Below are 14057 nucleotides of genomic sequence, written 5' to 3' on the forward strand. Positions count from 1 at the left end.
AAAAAAAATCTCTGGGTAGATTCTCCAGCTAAGCAGTGACAGGAGATACATCTTATGAGTCAAATTCCTACCCTGCACAGCACTATAGATGGATATAAAATCACTTTTTGTTTTTCCATAGACAGATTTTGCTTGCTTTTAAGAGCTTTTGTGTACCTTGCATTTATTCTTTTTGTTTACAATGTTAAGTAAGGGGAAGAGGTTCATTATTTGTGAGTATTATTTTCATGGAAAAAATCAAGTTCCTTACATGAAAACAGAAGTCCATTTCATTAGCATCAATGAATGTTAAATACAAGCATGAAGAAGTGATTTTAATCTATTGCAAGTAAGGTTGATCTAAGATCACAAAAATTCTCTTTCAGATGTATGCTTGTCTTTTAGAAATGTAAAGAAAAGGGCAAAAATAACAGTAATTGCTTAATATTTAAAGGTCCAAACTATAAACATTAACACAGTTACCTCAGTTGTGTGTATTCAGCTTTCTAGGTCACAATAATAAGAGAAGAAAAAAGCAGTTTCTAGATTTTAGTTATTTATTTTTGTGTGGAAGAACTGGGGTATAGGTCATTGATTCAGAGGATGATAGTATTCATAAGAAACAGAGTGGGGAGCAGAACAGGCAGATTTGCTGAAATATACTGATAAAGGGAGTAGCTGGCAAGACAGAAGCTGTCTGCTGGACCATGTAAGGGTCAGTTCCCTGGCAGGGTATTCAACTCAGGCCATTAGGGTGATAACACTGAGATTTAACCCCTAGGCCACCAGGGAGGCCCCTTTCTGGATGTTTGTTTGTTTTATTAAGTGTTTGTTTTTCAGTTGAGTTCTCTCTACATTCAGTGAGAAAAATCTTTAAATATTATTTATTTACATGTAACCCTAAAATTCGGGTTGATGAAGTCAATAAAATATTTCTTTTACTAGACTACAAGCACACAAATACAAATAAATACAGCAAGAAGTTACAAAATTTTAAATTAATAGACTTGGATGATTTGTGAGATATGTCTTTTTTTTTTTTTCTACTTAAGCCCAGACACATCTTCTTTAGCACCTTATATTTACTCCACCAAGTTCACGTGGGCAAAGCGATTTGTGGAGTTACAGATGGAACCACGAATTGGCCTTCAGAGAGTATGGTAATGAACAATTTATAAGCACAGAAAATGAGTTGCACTCTCTTTTGCTAGAATGTTGCAAATAGATTTGCATACTAACTAAGAGGAAAATGAACATTCAAATTTTGTCCATAAAGAAAGTTTATTTATGAGTAGATGAAATCATTTGGGATCCAGCTAACAGATAAACAAATAAAGCCAGCATTTCATTTTCTAGTCACTTTCTAGTCTTCTGGTGTGCTGCACTCTAGCAAGCAGTACACAGTATTACATTATTACCACATCACTGCCAATGCATTGGTTGTCAGACTTTGGGGTTATCATGAAATGGCAAGCAAAGTCTTAATATATTTCAGACCTAAATCTTTCAGATACATTGCATTCAAGTAACACTAATAAAAGGATGCAGGTATTAGTCAGAATGAAATGCTACAGCAAGGGGAAACAATAAAGCCTAAGGTATTTCTGTCTACATTGTTCAACATTGAAAACCTGTCAAAACTCAAGTGTGTTTGCAGGCAACAGAAACCATATTTTACATTAATTCGGCCAAAGCATTTTGCTGTGTCAACATCACTGCTATTTTAAAAAAATTTACAGCATGTAAATTTTAAATTGCATCCTATTACTTCAATAGCAATAGAACTAAAGAAGAAAAAACACTAGTGTCAGAGACCATTTCTGTATCTCTGGCCCTTAATATATTGTAATAAGTCATAAGATGGTGGTAACACTGTCTTAAATGAAATCTTTTAAAAGTGGAAGTAGTTCAGTTACCCAAAGAACAATCTATAACAAGTCATTTTCTAGGAGTACCTCCAAAATTCTTTTCCCAAAAAGAGAAATAATTACCTGGAATAGTGGCAAATACAGGGTTCCTGTTTTTGAGATCACTGAAGCAAAACTTAAAGGTCTAGATCTCAACATATTAAAGAAAAAGCTGCTCAACATAGTAGGTTGCCGTCTGTCTGTCTCCCTCTCTCTTAGAACTCATTAGCTTCGTGATAAGTTATGCTTTCCACCAGCACTCAGTGGTAGCTCCTTGTGACTGGCGAAGTGCATGCTGGGTGGGGTCAGGAATGTTGGGTGCATGCTTGCAGGTACTGAGAGTTCAAGGAATTTCATTTTAAGGTCAGAACCTTGATACTGTTCGTCAAGCCCTTAAAAACAAGGGTTATACAAGCCAATCTGCAAAATAGCTGACTGTTTAACTTAGGATATTCAAATGCATGTTTTATTCCAGGGTATTTCTGCTTGATATTTTTTTAATAGAGTCTTTGATTTGGAATTTTTAATTTTATTCTTTGCTGGGCCTCTTTGTTCTTCTTTTCCCTCTTATAAGTATTGTCGAAAGTCTAAACCAGACTTAGTCCTAAAGCTTTCTTCTTTATTTCGAAGAGTGTACCCTACTTTTAAACAAGATACAGTTCAATATCTATTTGTGCTGCCATTTTCAACCAATGAGGAATAAGTTGATATTACTCATGGTATTATTCATTCAAGAAGAACTGAGAATGAAAGGAATGATTTTTAGGGTGCTCAATCACATTCATAATTTAAAATTTTAATTTATGAGCATAATCAGATTAGCAGCTGTAAGAATAAATCAATACCACAAAGAGGAAGGATAGTTATGTATAGTTGGGAATGTTGTGCAGTCTCTTTGGAAGACAATTTGGGAACATTTAGTAATTTAAAAACTGACTATAACCTTTCCTCTTAATAATGTAGCCTACAGATACCACTGCACATGCAATGATGTTCATAGGAGCTTTTTTGGCAATAGCACAATATTGGAAACAGCAAACATCCATCAAAATTGACTAGTTAAAATATAAAATGATTATATCCACTCATCAGAATACCAGGCAGCTGTTTGAAAATGTGGAAACACATCATAGATGCTGTTATGGAAAGATCTCTTAGAGTTATCATTAAATAAAAGAAACACGGTATAGAACGCTACGTAAATCATGGGATCTTTTATACAACAGCGAATTACAGAGGTAGTGTTCTCTCTGTATAAAATGAACACATACAAATTCATGTGCCTAGAATCTCTCTGCTGTAAACTATTAACAATAACTGTCTCTGTAAAAGGGAAATGAGAACCTGCCGCTGACTGGTAAAAAGTTATTACTTATACTTTATCATCATAATACCAACCACACATAAACTGATATTCCTGATTTTTCCTTCAAGGTGGAATAACTAAGAAACCTCAAATACACATTCATGTGGATTATTTATATGCCTTTGAATACTGAAAGTAGGATAATTTTCATGTTCTTTTATTAAGTACCTGGAACTTACTAACTTTCCATATCCTTTGTTGAATTTTCCTTTGGAGTTGCTTTTCTTATTAATTTATATAAGTCCTTTGTGCTGTACAATTAATAAAAAATGAAATAAAAAGGAAATAAGAGTCTAAGAATACATGTGTAGGAGGGAATTTACTTTCTACTCTTAGCTTTGATGTTTAAAGAATTCTCTATATGTCATCCAATAATTTTATACACAAACACATTTATAAGGGCCAATTTTGAGTCCAATTTTGTAGAATTCATAACAAACATGATATTTCAAGCCACAGTAGAGTTCACCAAATCTAATTCAAATGTAATATATGATCGTATTTGTGATCACGCACATAGAATGCCCTAGAAACAAGCTGGCTGTGCTAGTTACCTAAACTATTGCTCTAAATTGACCATAAGGTATATGGATTAAATGAGCTGCATCTGGGCAGGCTAGGCTGGCTGTGTGGTGGCCATGGTCTGTTTAGTATGCAGCCACAGACATAGCCATGGATTCAAAGCAAAGTTAGGACTTTGTGCCAATGTCAATAGGAGATAAGTAAACCAAACCTACAGTATTATTTGTCTCCAAGCTACCCTCCATTTTTGGTGTCTCTGAAGCTTGTAATTAAACAGAATAAAAATTAGCCTATTCACTGGTGAACTTACTTATTACATGGTCAGAAGCCTGACTTCTGTCAGTGATCTTAAGAAATCCTGGGAAAGGAAGGGAAGGCCAGATGACTAGAAAAGATATGGAATGGAATCAAGAGCAACATGTTTAGTTTAGCTTTAGAAACTGGAACTACAAACAACCAGACACACAGATTAAGTGATTCTTATGGGGGAAAAAAAATGCATGGCCCTGCAAGGTGACTGCTGGAGAGGATGGCAGCAATTGGAGGTGGAGTCTATAGTCACTGTGAAATTAAAGTCACCACTACTGTATTTTGTGATAAATACACTCACATCAATCTTTCCCTCTCAGATTACCAGTTATCTGTAACTTTCTCATATCACTTTCAAAGGTTAGAGTAGCAGATTCTGCCCAGGATCACAGCTACCCTACCATATTTCTTGTCATCTTCTGGGCAATTTCATGGTTTTGAAAAAATAAGTAGAACCAAGAATGTCCTCTTACCTGCACACACACACACATATATATGCATATGTATATATACATATGCATATATATGTGTGTGTGTGTGTATTTATTTATACATACAGAGCTCAGAGCTGGGGTGCAGGCCAGAGGTACAGGTATGGTGAGAGGATTCACCAGAGACAGAGTGGGAGCAGAACAGGCCAACTGATGAAGTACACTGCTGAGGGGAGCAGCAGGTGGGTCAGGAGGCGTCTGCCACACCATGTGGTCACCTCCAGGGCAGGGTTTGATCTCATGCTGAAGTTTTAGCTTTAGCTTCTTAGTGTTGTGCTTTAACCCTCTGCACCACCTTGGAGGGCCTCTGCATATATTTTTAAGTTTTTTTTTTAGTTGAGATAATTATAGTTTCACAAGCAGAACCTAAACTATAGAACTTTCCTACACCGTTCACACAGCACTCCCCAGTAATAGTATCTTCCCTAACTATTGTACAAGGCTGAGGCTGATACAGCTCACTGACACATGATTTTTGTAATTAGTGTTTTATCATTTAAAATTTGTGATTAATTCAATATTTATTTTTTTTTTGCCTGTTTATGTGCATGAATGTGTGGTGGTGAAGTTAAACTAAAGCTGCTATATATAACTATGGTTTCATGTCAGTAAAATTCTAATAGCCTTCTTGTGTTTGACAATATGGGTGAAAAGAAGTAAAACTTTTGCAAAGAACCAGGGAGAAGACATTTACTATAACAATATCTGAGATTCCATTCATAAGATTTACTGAGTACTTAGATGTTGAACCCTATAATCCTCAATCGCTGAAACAAGAGAATGGGCACATATATGTTCAATGATGCAGTAGTGGTCATTTAGCCAGACTCTCCTATGCTAGGAGGAAGTAAATCCTGCAATAAAGAATAGAGAGAAGTGGATATGAGAACTAGTCTCTGGATTTGGAGTTTGGCAGAAATCCAAATTCCCTGAAGCTCTAAAGTCATATTGATATTTGTCCTTAAAGGTCAAGGTATTCAGCTGTTCAAAAAAAAAAAAAACTAAGGACCAAAATTCAATGGATTAGGCAAGAATAAATAGAAGGTATGAACAGAACTGGGCAACGCATAAAGGAAGGTCCAAGAGTAAGCAAGAAGGTATCGGTCCCTCACTTTATGGAAATTAAAGGAGCAGCAAAAGGTTCAGAATCAGAAGTCCTGGAATGAGATCACTGTTCTAAGCAGAAGTGTGACAATGAAACATGTATCTTCCCTAAAAACTTTATTTTCTACAAAATAACTATATTGACTTCTCTCCCTCACATAATTGTTTGAAAGATCAACTTGGAAATATCAACATGAAACCAGGCATGGTAGAGACATAAAGTATTGGTTACTGTAGCACAATAAAATAAGATAAAGAATTCCAAAATTAGTTCAGAAGTCCATAGACAGTATGGGAACAGGCATTATGTAGCAGGACTTTGAGCGACACAGCATGTCTACTTGTCTGGTTTCATCATTTGTATCTTCTCCCTAGGGAGAAGAAATATTGATCACATTGCTAAACTAATGGTTAATTTTCAGTCTTCATTTTACCTGAGCTAATTGGAAACATTTGATATAGCTAATCACTTAAATATTTTCTATAACTGGCTTCCAGAACTGATTTGTTTTTTTTTTTTTTTTCCTTTTTTTAAAGATTTATTTGTGCATACAGAACTGGGGTATAGGCCAGAGGTGGTACAGGGGCAGTAAGAAGATTCACCAGAGACAGAGTGGAGAGCAGAACAGGCAGATCGTGGAAGTACACTGCTGAGGGGAGCAGTGGACAGGCCAGGAGAGGTCTGCTGTGCCATGTGGATCACCTCCCAGGCAGGCAGATGGAACTCATATGGAAGTGGCTTCAGCCTCTTTGTGCTGTGCTTTGCTGTGCCACGAGGGCTGTGTTTTCTGATTTGTCTCCCAGTTTTTTGGCTGCTTCTTTCAATCTTTGCCGATTTTCACTCATTTCCCTAGACTTAACATGTTAGGAGTAACCTAGGTTTGAACCTCAGATCTCTTTCTTTTCTTTACATATTCTCTCTCTCAGGAATCTCATTCAATTTCATAGATTTATCTTCCATAAACTGACAACTCCCAAATACATCTCCAAGCCGGATTTCTTCCCTGAACTAACCAGCAGTCAACTTTGTACCACCATCTGGATGTCTATTAGGCTTCTGAAAATAAATCTGCTCCAAATCTAGTTTCTGATTTTCCCCATATGCCCTCTACCCTTTTATTCCCATGGATAGTTCCTCTATCAGTAAATTACCATGCTTTCCTTTTGATTGTTGAAGGCCTAAATTATTGTAAGATTTTTTAGATTTCTCTTCAAGAGCCATCTCCAATTAAACATTAAATCCTACAGTCTCTACTTTCAAATTACATATAACCAACCACATCTTTTTGCTATCTCGATCAACATTATTTTTTTACCTGAATTACTCACCAATCACCATCTTTTTTTTTTTTTAAAGGTTTATTTATTTGTGCATACAGAACTGGGGTACATACCAGAGGCTCAGGGCAGCGAGAGGCTTCACCAGAGACAGAGTGGGGAGCAGAACAGGCAGATTGACTAAGTACACTGCTGAGGGGAGCAGCGGGCGGGTCAGGAGAGGTCTGTCACGTCATGTGGTCACCTCCAGGGCAGGCGGGAATCGAACTCATGCGGAAGTGGCTTTAGCTTCTTAGTGCTGTGCTTTAACCCAATGTGCCAGGGAGAGCCACCAATCACTATCTTTCACCTGAATTAGTTCAATAGCTGTATACACTTGCTTATATACAGTTTACCCTCAATATAGCAACTACAGTGATGCTTTCCACCATAAGTTAAATCCTGTCACTGCTTTGCACAAAATTTGACAGGCTTTTTATTGTTCTCAATGTGAAAAGTGGATAAACTTGCAATCACTAAGTCAAACAAGGTTTTTTTTTTTTTTTCCTTTTCCTTTTCCTTTTCCTAATGTTCTGTTGGTCTCTTTCTTTCTTCACTCTCTCTGTCCCTGCATATCACCCTCTCATCCTTCCTTTCATCTTTCCTTCTTCCTTTCTTTCATAGTTTTATTGATTTGCTACCAAATCATATTTCTGTACAATTTTGTGAGTATGGCTGCTCCAGACATACAAATCAAGGCATTCTCTTGCCCCAGTACATTATTCCTCTGTCTGTTGGGCACCTCCCCTATTTATCCAAATGGCTTATATGCTTATCTCCTTAAGTTCACTGCTCAAATGCCTTATTTTCAGTGGGGCTTTCCCTGACCACTATATTTGGCACTGCAACAGTCTATATACTACAATCAACTTTCCCCATCCTCTTTATGCAATTTATGCTTTCCAATGAATTCTGAGAAATGTTTATTACATTTATTTATTATTTTTCTACCTCTTCTGGGGTAAAATGTTTAAGCGGAAAAGAGGTATCACCTATTTTGTGTATTGCACTGTATATCCCTAATACCTAGTGCACATATTTTCACAAGTTTTTAATAAATACTTGTCAACTAAACAAATGAGTTGATTAATTAAATGATGAGTCAATGAATTGACTGAAAGACTGGCCAAAGTGTTTCACAGACATTTGGCTGACTGAAGAGGAAGCTACTTGTAAGAACAGAGAAGACATTTTTCTAGAAAAAGCATCTTCTGACCCTCTGTGGTGACGAAGTGGGTTAGGATACAGTGCTGCAAGCTAGCTGCAGGCTTCAGTGAGAGTTTGATCCCCCACCCTGGAGGTGACCCACATGGTGCATCAGACCTCTCCTGACCCACCCGCTGCTCTCCTCAGCAGTGCACTTCATGATATGCCTGTTCTGCTCCCTACTCTGTCTCTGGTGAGTCCTCTCATTGCCCTTGCACCTCTGGCCTGCACCCCCATTCTGTATGCATAAATAAATAAATATTTAAAAAAAAAAGAAAAGAAAAAGCATCTTCCAAACAGTGTGAAAGAAGAGAAATTTTAGGACACTTTTCCTGGAATTTTACTGATCAAGCTAATATCACATAAACAAAAAATGTCAACCAGAAAAAAAAATTAGAGAGAGAAGAAGGGAATCAGTTTGCAAAAAATGCACAGTAGTTAGATGAATGTAAGATCAGCTGGGGGAGATAAGGTATCTATGGCTTTTTGAATGGAAAAACTTGACATTGGTTTGTTCTACATTCATTACTAGATTGTACCAGCAACTAAGAGGCCATGTCTGAAATGGACCATTAAATGTAGTCCTTTGCAGATTTAACACAAATTATATCACTCTGAAGAGTGCCTTGACATAACTTGGAGTTAAACATTTGCTGTAAGTGCTACAGTTTATGGTAATAATTGACAAACCATGCTTAATTTAGATGCAAGTAAGATTAAGAGTTGTTTTATTAGCAAGTAACTATCGAAATCCTGAAAACTGAAAATTCTGGTTGCATTTTAAATTCACTAGATAAACATTCCAGTTGCTAAGTTGAGTTTATTATTCTTTAATAATTATTACATATCATTTGATATGCTAAATATGACACATTAAAATCTGCCTTAGTTACTTTTGTAAATTTCAGTGGCATTTTTTTCTTGTTAAATATTAAAAGTTGGGGATTGTATAAGAAAATGATCCTGCCAACAAAAAATGCAAATTCTATGATATTTTGTTTATAAGTTTTTTCACAGTAATAAATTTAACATATATTTACCAAAAAAAAAAAAAGTTGAGGATTGTATATACTCAAATTTGATTTTGCAGAACATTACTCAAGCTTTTATGAATGACTGAAGGATAAATATTCATAGTTTTCTTTCATATCTCACAGTCCCTCCTTATTTTCCTTTTGAGGTGTTTGGTTTTCTTCCTTTTCAAATAAATTAAAGTAAATGTTTATTTAAAAAGAATACTGGCCTTGCCTGGTGGTGCAGCGGGTTAAAGCACAGCACTGAGAAGCTTGAGCCATTTCTGCATGAGTTTGATCCCCGCCTGCCCCGGAGGAGATCCACATGGCGCGGCAGACCTCTCCTGACCAACCCGCTGCTCCCCTCAGCAGTGTACTTCGTCAATCTGCCTTTTCTGCTCCCCACTCTGTCTCTGGTGAAGTCTCTCACCCTCCGCATTTCTGGCCTGTACCCCAGTTCTGTATGAATAAATAAATAAATCTTAAAAAACAATACCAAAAAAAATACTTTTTTTTTTTTTAATCCAGAAGGGGTAAGAGGACTATTTAGAGCCTATTAATTTTGCTTTCTTTATTACCACCAGAGGTGAGTGGGGAGCAGAACAGGCAGATTTACCGAAATACACTGCTGAGGGGAGTAGCAGGCAAGACAGGAAGGTCTGCTGTGCCATGTGAGCTAGATCGCTGGCCAGGGATTGAAGTTGGCTGTAAGTAGCTGCATCTAGTTTCCTAGAGCAGTTTTAACTCCTTGCATGACCATGGAGGGCCCAGAAACCATTTCTTAACACTTCAACATATCAACCAGATAATGAAAAAAACATTTCTGACATTAATGTTTTGTAGTTAAATTGTTCTATTTTATAGAAGATTTTATGGAGGAGCTGATACTAAAAATGAATTATGAATGATGTGTAGCGGTAAAATGAAGGGGAGTGTATTTCCGGTGGAAGTAAGAGTGTGAAAAAAAGATACAGACTCAAGAAACTGTAAGCTCGAGTTGCAAATGGCAGCCACGACTGCATTGTGGCTAGAATCACAGATGTAGTACCAGATCATAGAGACTTGAGTATCAGAATAATGAGACTGCACAAATGTTTCCCTTCAAAATGAAATTGTTTAGATTTTTGACTAAAGTGGCCCCATGGTCAGAGATGATGATTCTAGCTAGAGAAATGTCAATTATTTTGTTTGTGCTGATTAACCTCTAGATACAGAAAATAACTACATGTAATTTAGCATATTATCCAATCATGTGTTTAGTTTTATTCAAATGTTAGCCATAGTAACAATTAATCAAAATCCTACAGAATGATGGAAATAATTTAGACTATAAATATACCAAAATGTCAAAGAAACAAAATGTTCATTTTTCTATCACATAATTTTGAGAGATTTTTTTTGAATTAGGAATGTGACAGAAATGAGAGGTTGACTACTGCTTGCCCTAGGGAACAATTTATGCTCAGTGGAGTCTACATTCCACGATGAGTGAGGAAAGGAGCACTTTGTCTTTGTAATTTAGACTATAATTTGGGTTGTGATAGGGTGACACTAAGTGGCTGAAAAGGGAAAGGCTTAGTCAATAGAAATCAAAATAAGAATAAAAAATTGTACTCGTGGTGACATTTATGATTCCCAGGAAACATCATGAGGAAATTATATTCATAGTAACTCAGAATCATTAAAAAAAAAATCAACACTAGCAATTTTTTTCTCCTATGTAGCTGAAGAGTCTTATAAATGGATCTTATAAAGGCCAATTGAAATTGAATCATATAAATTGAATTGGGAGATTTTTTTCCTTTAAATAAAAAAAAATATTAGGCTTCTGCATTTTCTGACTCAAAAGTAAATTTATTAGGTAATATATTTTCCTTTTCAGTTGCCATCTAATATAATAAAATAATTTTGCTTTTCAGTTTATAAAACACAAAATGGATTTTCAGCACAACATATCTCCTTAAATTTATTAAAGTAATAAATATATCCATAATACTTAATGAAAATAGTGCTTTCAGGTCCTTCAAAATTTTACTTAACGGTTGAAGGAAGCATTTTTTTCTTCTGGCAACCTGTTATGTGTATTATGTTCCTTAGTGTTTTTTGTTTTTTTTTTAAGATTTATTTATTTGTACATACAGAACTGGGGTACAGGCCAGAGGCTCAGGGGCGGCAAGAGGCTTCACCAGAGACAGTGGGGAGCAGAACAGGCAGATCGACGAAGTACACTGCTGAGGGGAGCAGCAGGTGGGTCAGGAGAGGTCTGCCACGCCATGTGGTCACCTCCGGGGCAGGCGGGATCGAACTCATGCTGAAGTGGCCTTAGCTTCTCAGTGCTGTGCTTTAACCCGCTGCGCCACCAGGGAGGGCCGTGTTCCTTAGTGTTTTTAGAACTGATTTTTAAGATAACTATGTCTCTACTTCCTGAAAATGCAAAGTACTTCCTAGTCCAATATCCATTCATTATTTATTCATTCATTTTTAAATTCAGTAAATATTGAATTTAACCATATTAAATTGTCATTTGCAGTTGGTTAAAAATAGCTAAATATTATCAGTTATACATTATCCACCCCAATATATATTAAGAAGTTCTAGATAAGGGTAATAAATATATGGCATCTCTATCCATGGAACCCTGCCCCTCTTACCTGTGATCCTTCCCATTCATATTTCTTCCACTGGGTCAGTTCACTTTATCTGGACAATTCTCACAAAATGCAGACCTTTGCTTCTCTCAATTATGATATAATGTTTTCTGTCCAAATCTTCCACACATTGCTTTTGTTTCTGGATTTTGAAGTCACAAAAGAATAGAATAGCAATTTCTCAAAAAAAGAAAAAAAAGAATATAAATTTTATATAATTCATTCCATTCTATGAAAACACCTCATTGACTTTACCCACTATTAGTTTGTGAACACTTTGGTTGTTCCCAACATTTGACAGTAATGAATGAGGTTGTAATGACACTCGTGCACACTTTTGTGTATAGGAATGTGAATTAATATCTTTGCGGTATACATATAGAATTGGAAAAATGGATGGCTCAAGTGGTATTTAACTTTCGGGGGAAATGACATACCATTCTTCAAAGTGACTGTACCAATTTAAACTCACATCAGTAGTATATGATGGTTCTGAATTCCTCTTATTCTTGTCAACATTGGCTATTCTGAGACTTTATTAGCCATCTTAGTGGGTGATGTGGTTTTAAACTATGGTTTTTATTAGTACTTTTTTAATCACATGATTTTAAGCAACATTTTCTTTCTTTTTTTTTTTAAAGATTTATTTATTTCTGTACAGAACTGGTGTACAGGCCAGAGGCTCAGGGGTGGTGAGAGGCTTCACCAGAGACAGAATGGGGAACAGAACAGGCAGATCGACGAAGTACACTGCTGAGGGGAGCAGTGGGTGGGTCAGGAGAGGTCTGCCACACCATGTGGTCACCTCCGGGGCAGGTGGGAATCGAACTCATGCGGAAGTGGCTTTAGATTCTCAGTGCTGTGTTTTAACCCGCTGCGCCACCAGGGAGGGCCCTTAAGCAACATTTTCAATTTTGAAATTGAGGAAATATGATTTATCTCTTTTCTTTGTGTTTTAGTTGGTATTCCTAAGAAATTATTGTCTGATCCAAGAATATAAAGATTTACATTTATGTTTTTGCAAAAACTTTATGGTTTTTACTATTAAATATCAGGGTTTGATCTTTTAGATTAATATATATTTGTAATAATAAGAAATTTAAGTTTCTTATTTAAACTATTTGCATATATCCTATGTCATTTTTCTGTTTTTAAGATAGTTTCATTTTTGATATTAACAGTTTGATTATGATTATGATTTGCATGAGCAATGTTTTGTTTCTTTTCTAGATTTAAAAAAAATAGTATAATAGTTTATTTTTACATCATTTTGTGCCTTTTTCCATCTCAGTTGCAATCCCCGTGGGCTTCCCATCACTAGTGTGTCATCACCAGAGTCCATTGTATTTCCCTCCCCCCACTGTTTTTGATCCCATTCCCTACTCTACCCCATAAAATGTCTCTGGTATATAGCTGTTCATTATTATTTTTATTTTCTCGCCTGGTCCATTATACTCCTGCCATGAGTGAAACCATCCTGTATTTTCCCTTTTCTTTCAGGCTTATTTCACTAAGCATGCTCTTTTCCAGCTCCACCCATGTTGCTGCAAAAGGAATATATATATTTTTTTGGTTGCTGAATAATATTCCATTGTGTATATTATCACATCTTTTTAATCCAGTCATCCACTTTTGGGCATTTGGGTTGTTTCCATGTCTTTCCAATTGTAAATAAAGCAGCAATAAACATGGGGGTGCAGGTATCTTTTTGAATCAATGTTTTTGTGTCTTTTGGGTAGATATTTAGGAGTAGAGTTGCTGGGTCATATGTCTTTTATAGATTTAACCTACATAAAAGCTCCTGAGATTTTAGTCTAAATGTATAATTTCATCCAAATTTTTTAGGGTTTTAGATTTTTTTCTATGCTTTTCTTTCCTATCCTCCTGAGGACCAATTATATTTATTTTAAAACTTTTTATACTGCCCCAAAGATAGCTGAGGAGCTAATTATTTTTATAACTTATTTATATTCTGTTGTTCAGATTGACCAATTCCTATTGCATATATACAAATTCATTGGAAGTTTTCTCTATCATCTTTATTCTGCTACTGTGTCCATGCAGATATTGTGATTTTTAGCTCTCTACTTGTTATTTTCTATCGTATTGCTGAAATTTCTGATCCTTTCTAATATATATTTTACTCTATGGAAAATAGTGTAATAGATCTTTTAAAGTTCTATGTGACCATTTTA

At 35.9% G+C, this 14057-nt stretch overlaps 1 protein-coding gene across 1 annotated transcript in view; it reads right to left on the reverse strand.

Moving 5' to 3' along the window:
• Positions 1-2069, reverse strand: part of TMEM207 (transmembrane protein 207) — an 18733-nt gene extending 16664 nt beyond the window's left edge. The window contains exon 1 of the mRNA XM_004675408.1: positions 1971-2069. Within this exon, the coding sequence (XP_004675465.1) occupies positions 1971-2069 (99 nt within the window). The remainder of the gene's footprint in view (positions 1-1970) is intronic.
• Between the last annotated feature and the right edge of the window lie 11988 nt (positions 2070-14057).

The sequence above is a fragment of the Condylura cristata genome, unplaced genomic scaffold (assembly GCF_000260355.1).
Source record: "Condylura cristata isolate star-nosed mole 26May11 unplaced genomic scaffold, ConCri1.0 scaffold00003, whole genome shotgun sequence".
Taxonomy (NCBI): domain Eukaryota; kingdom Metazoa; phylum Chordata; class Mammalia; order Eulipotyphla; family Talpidae; genus Condylura; species Condylura cristata.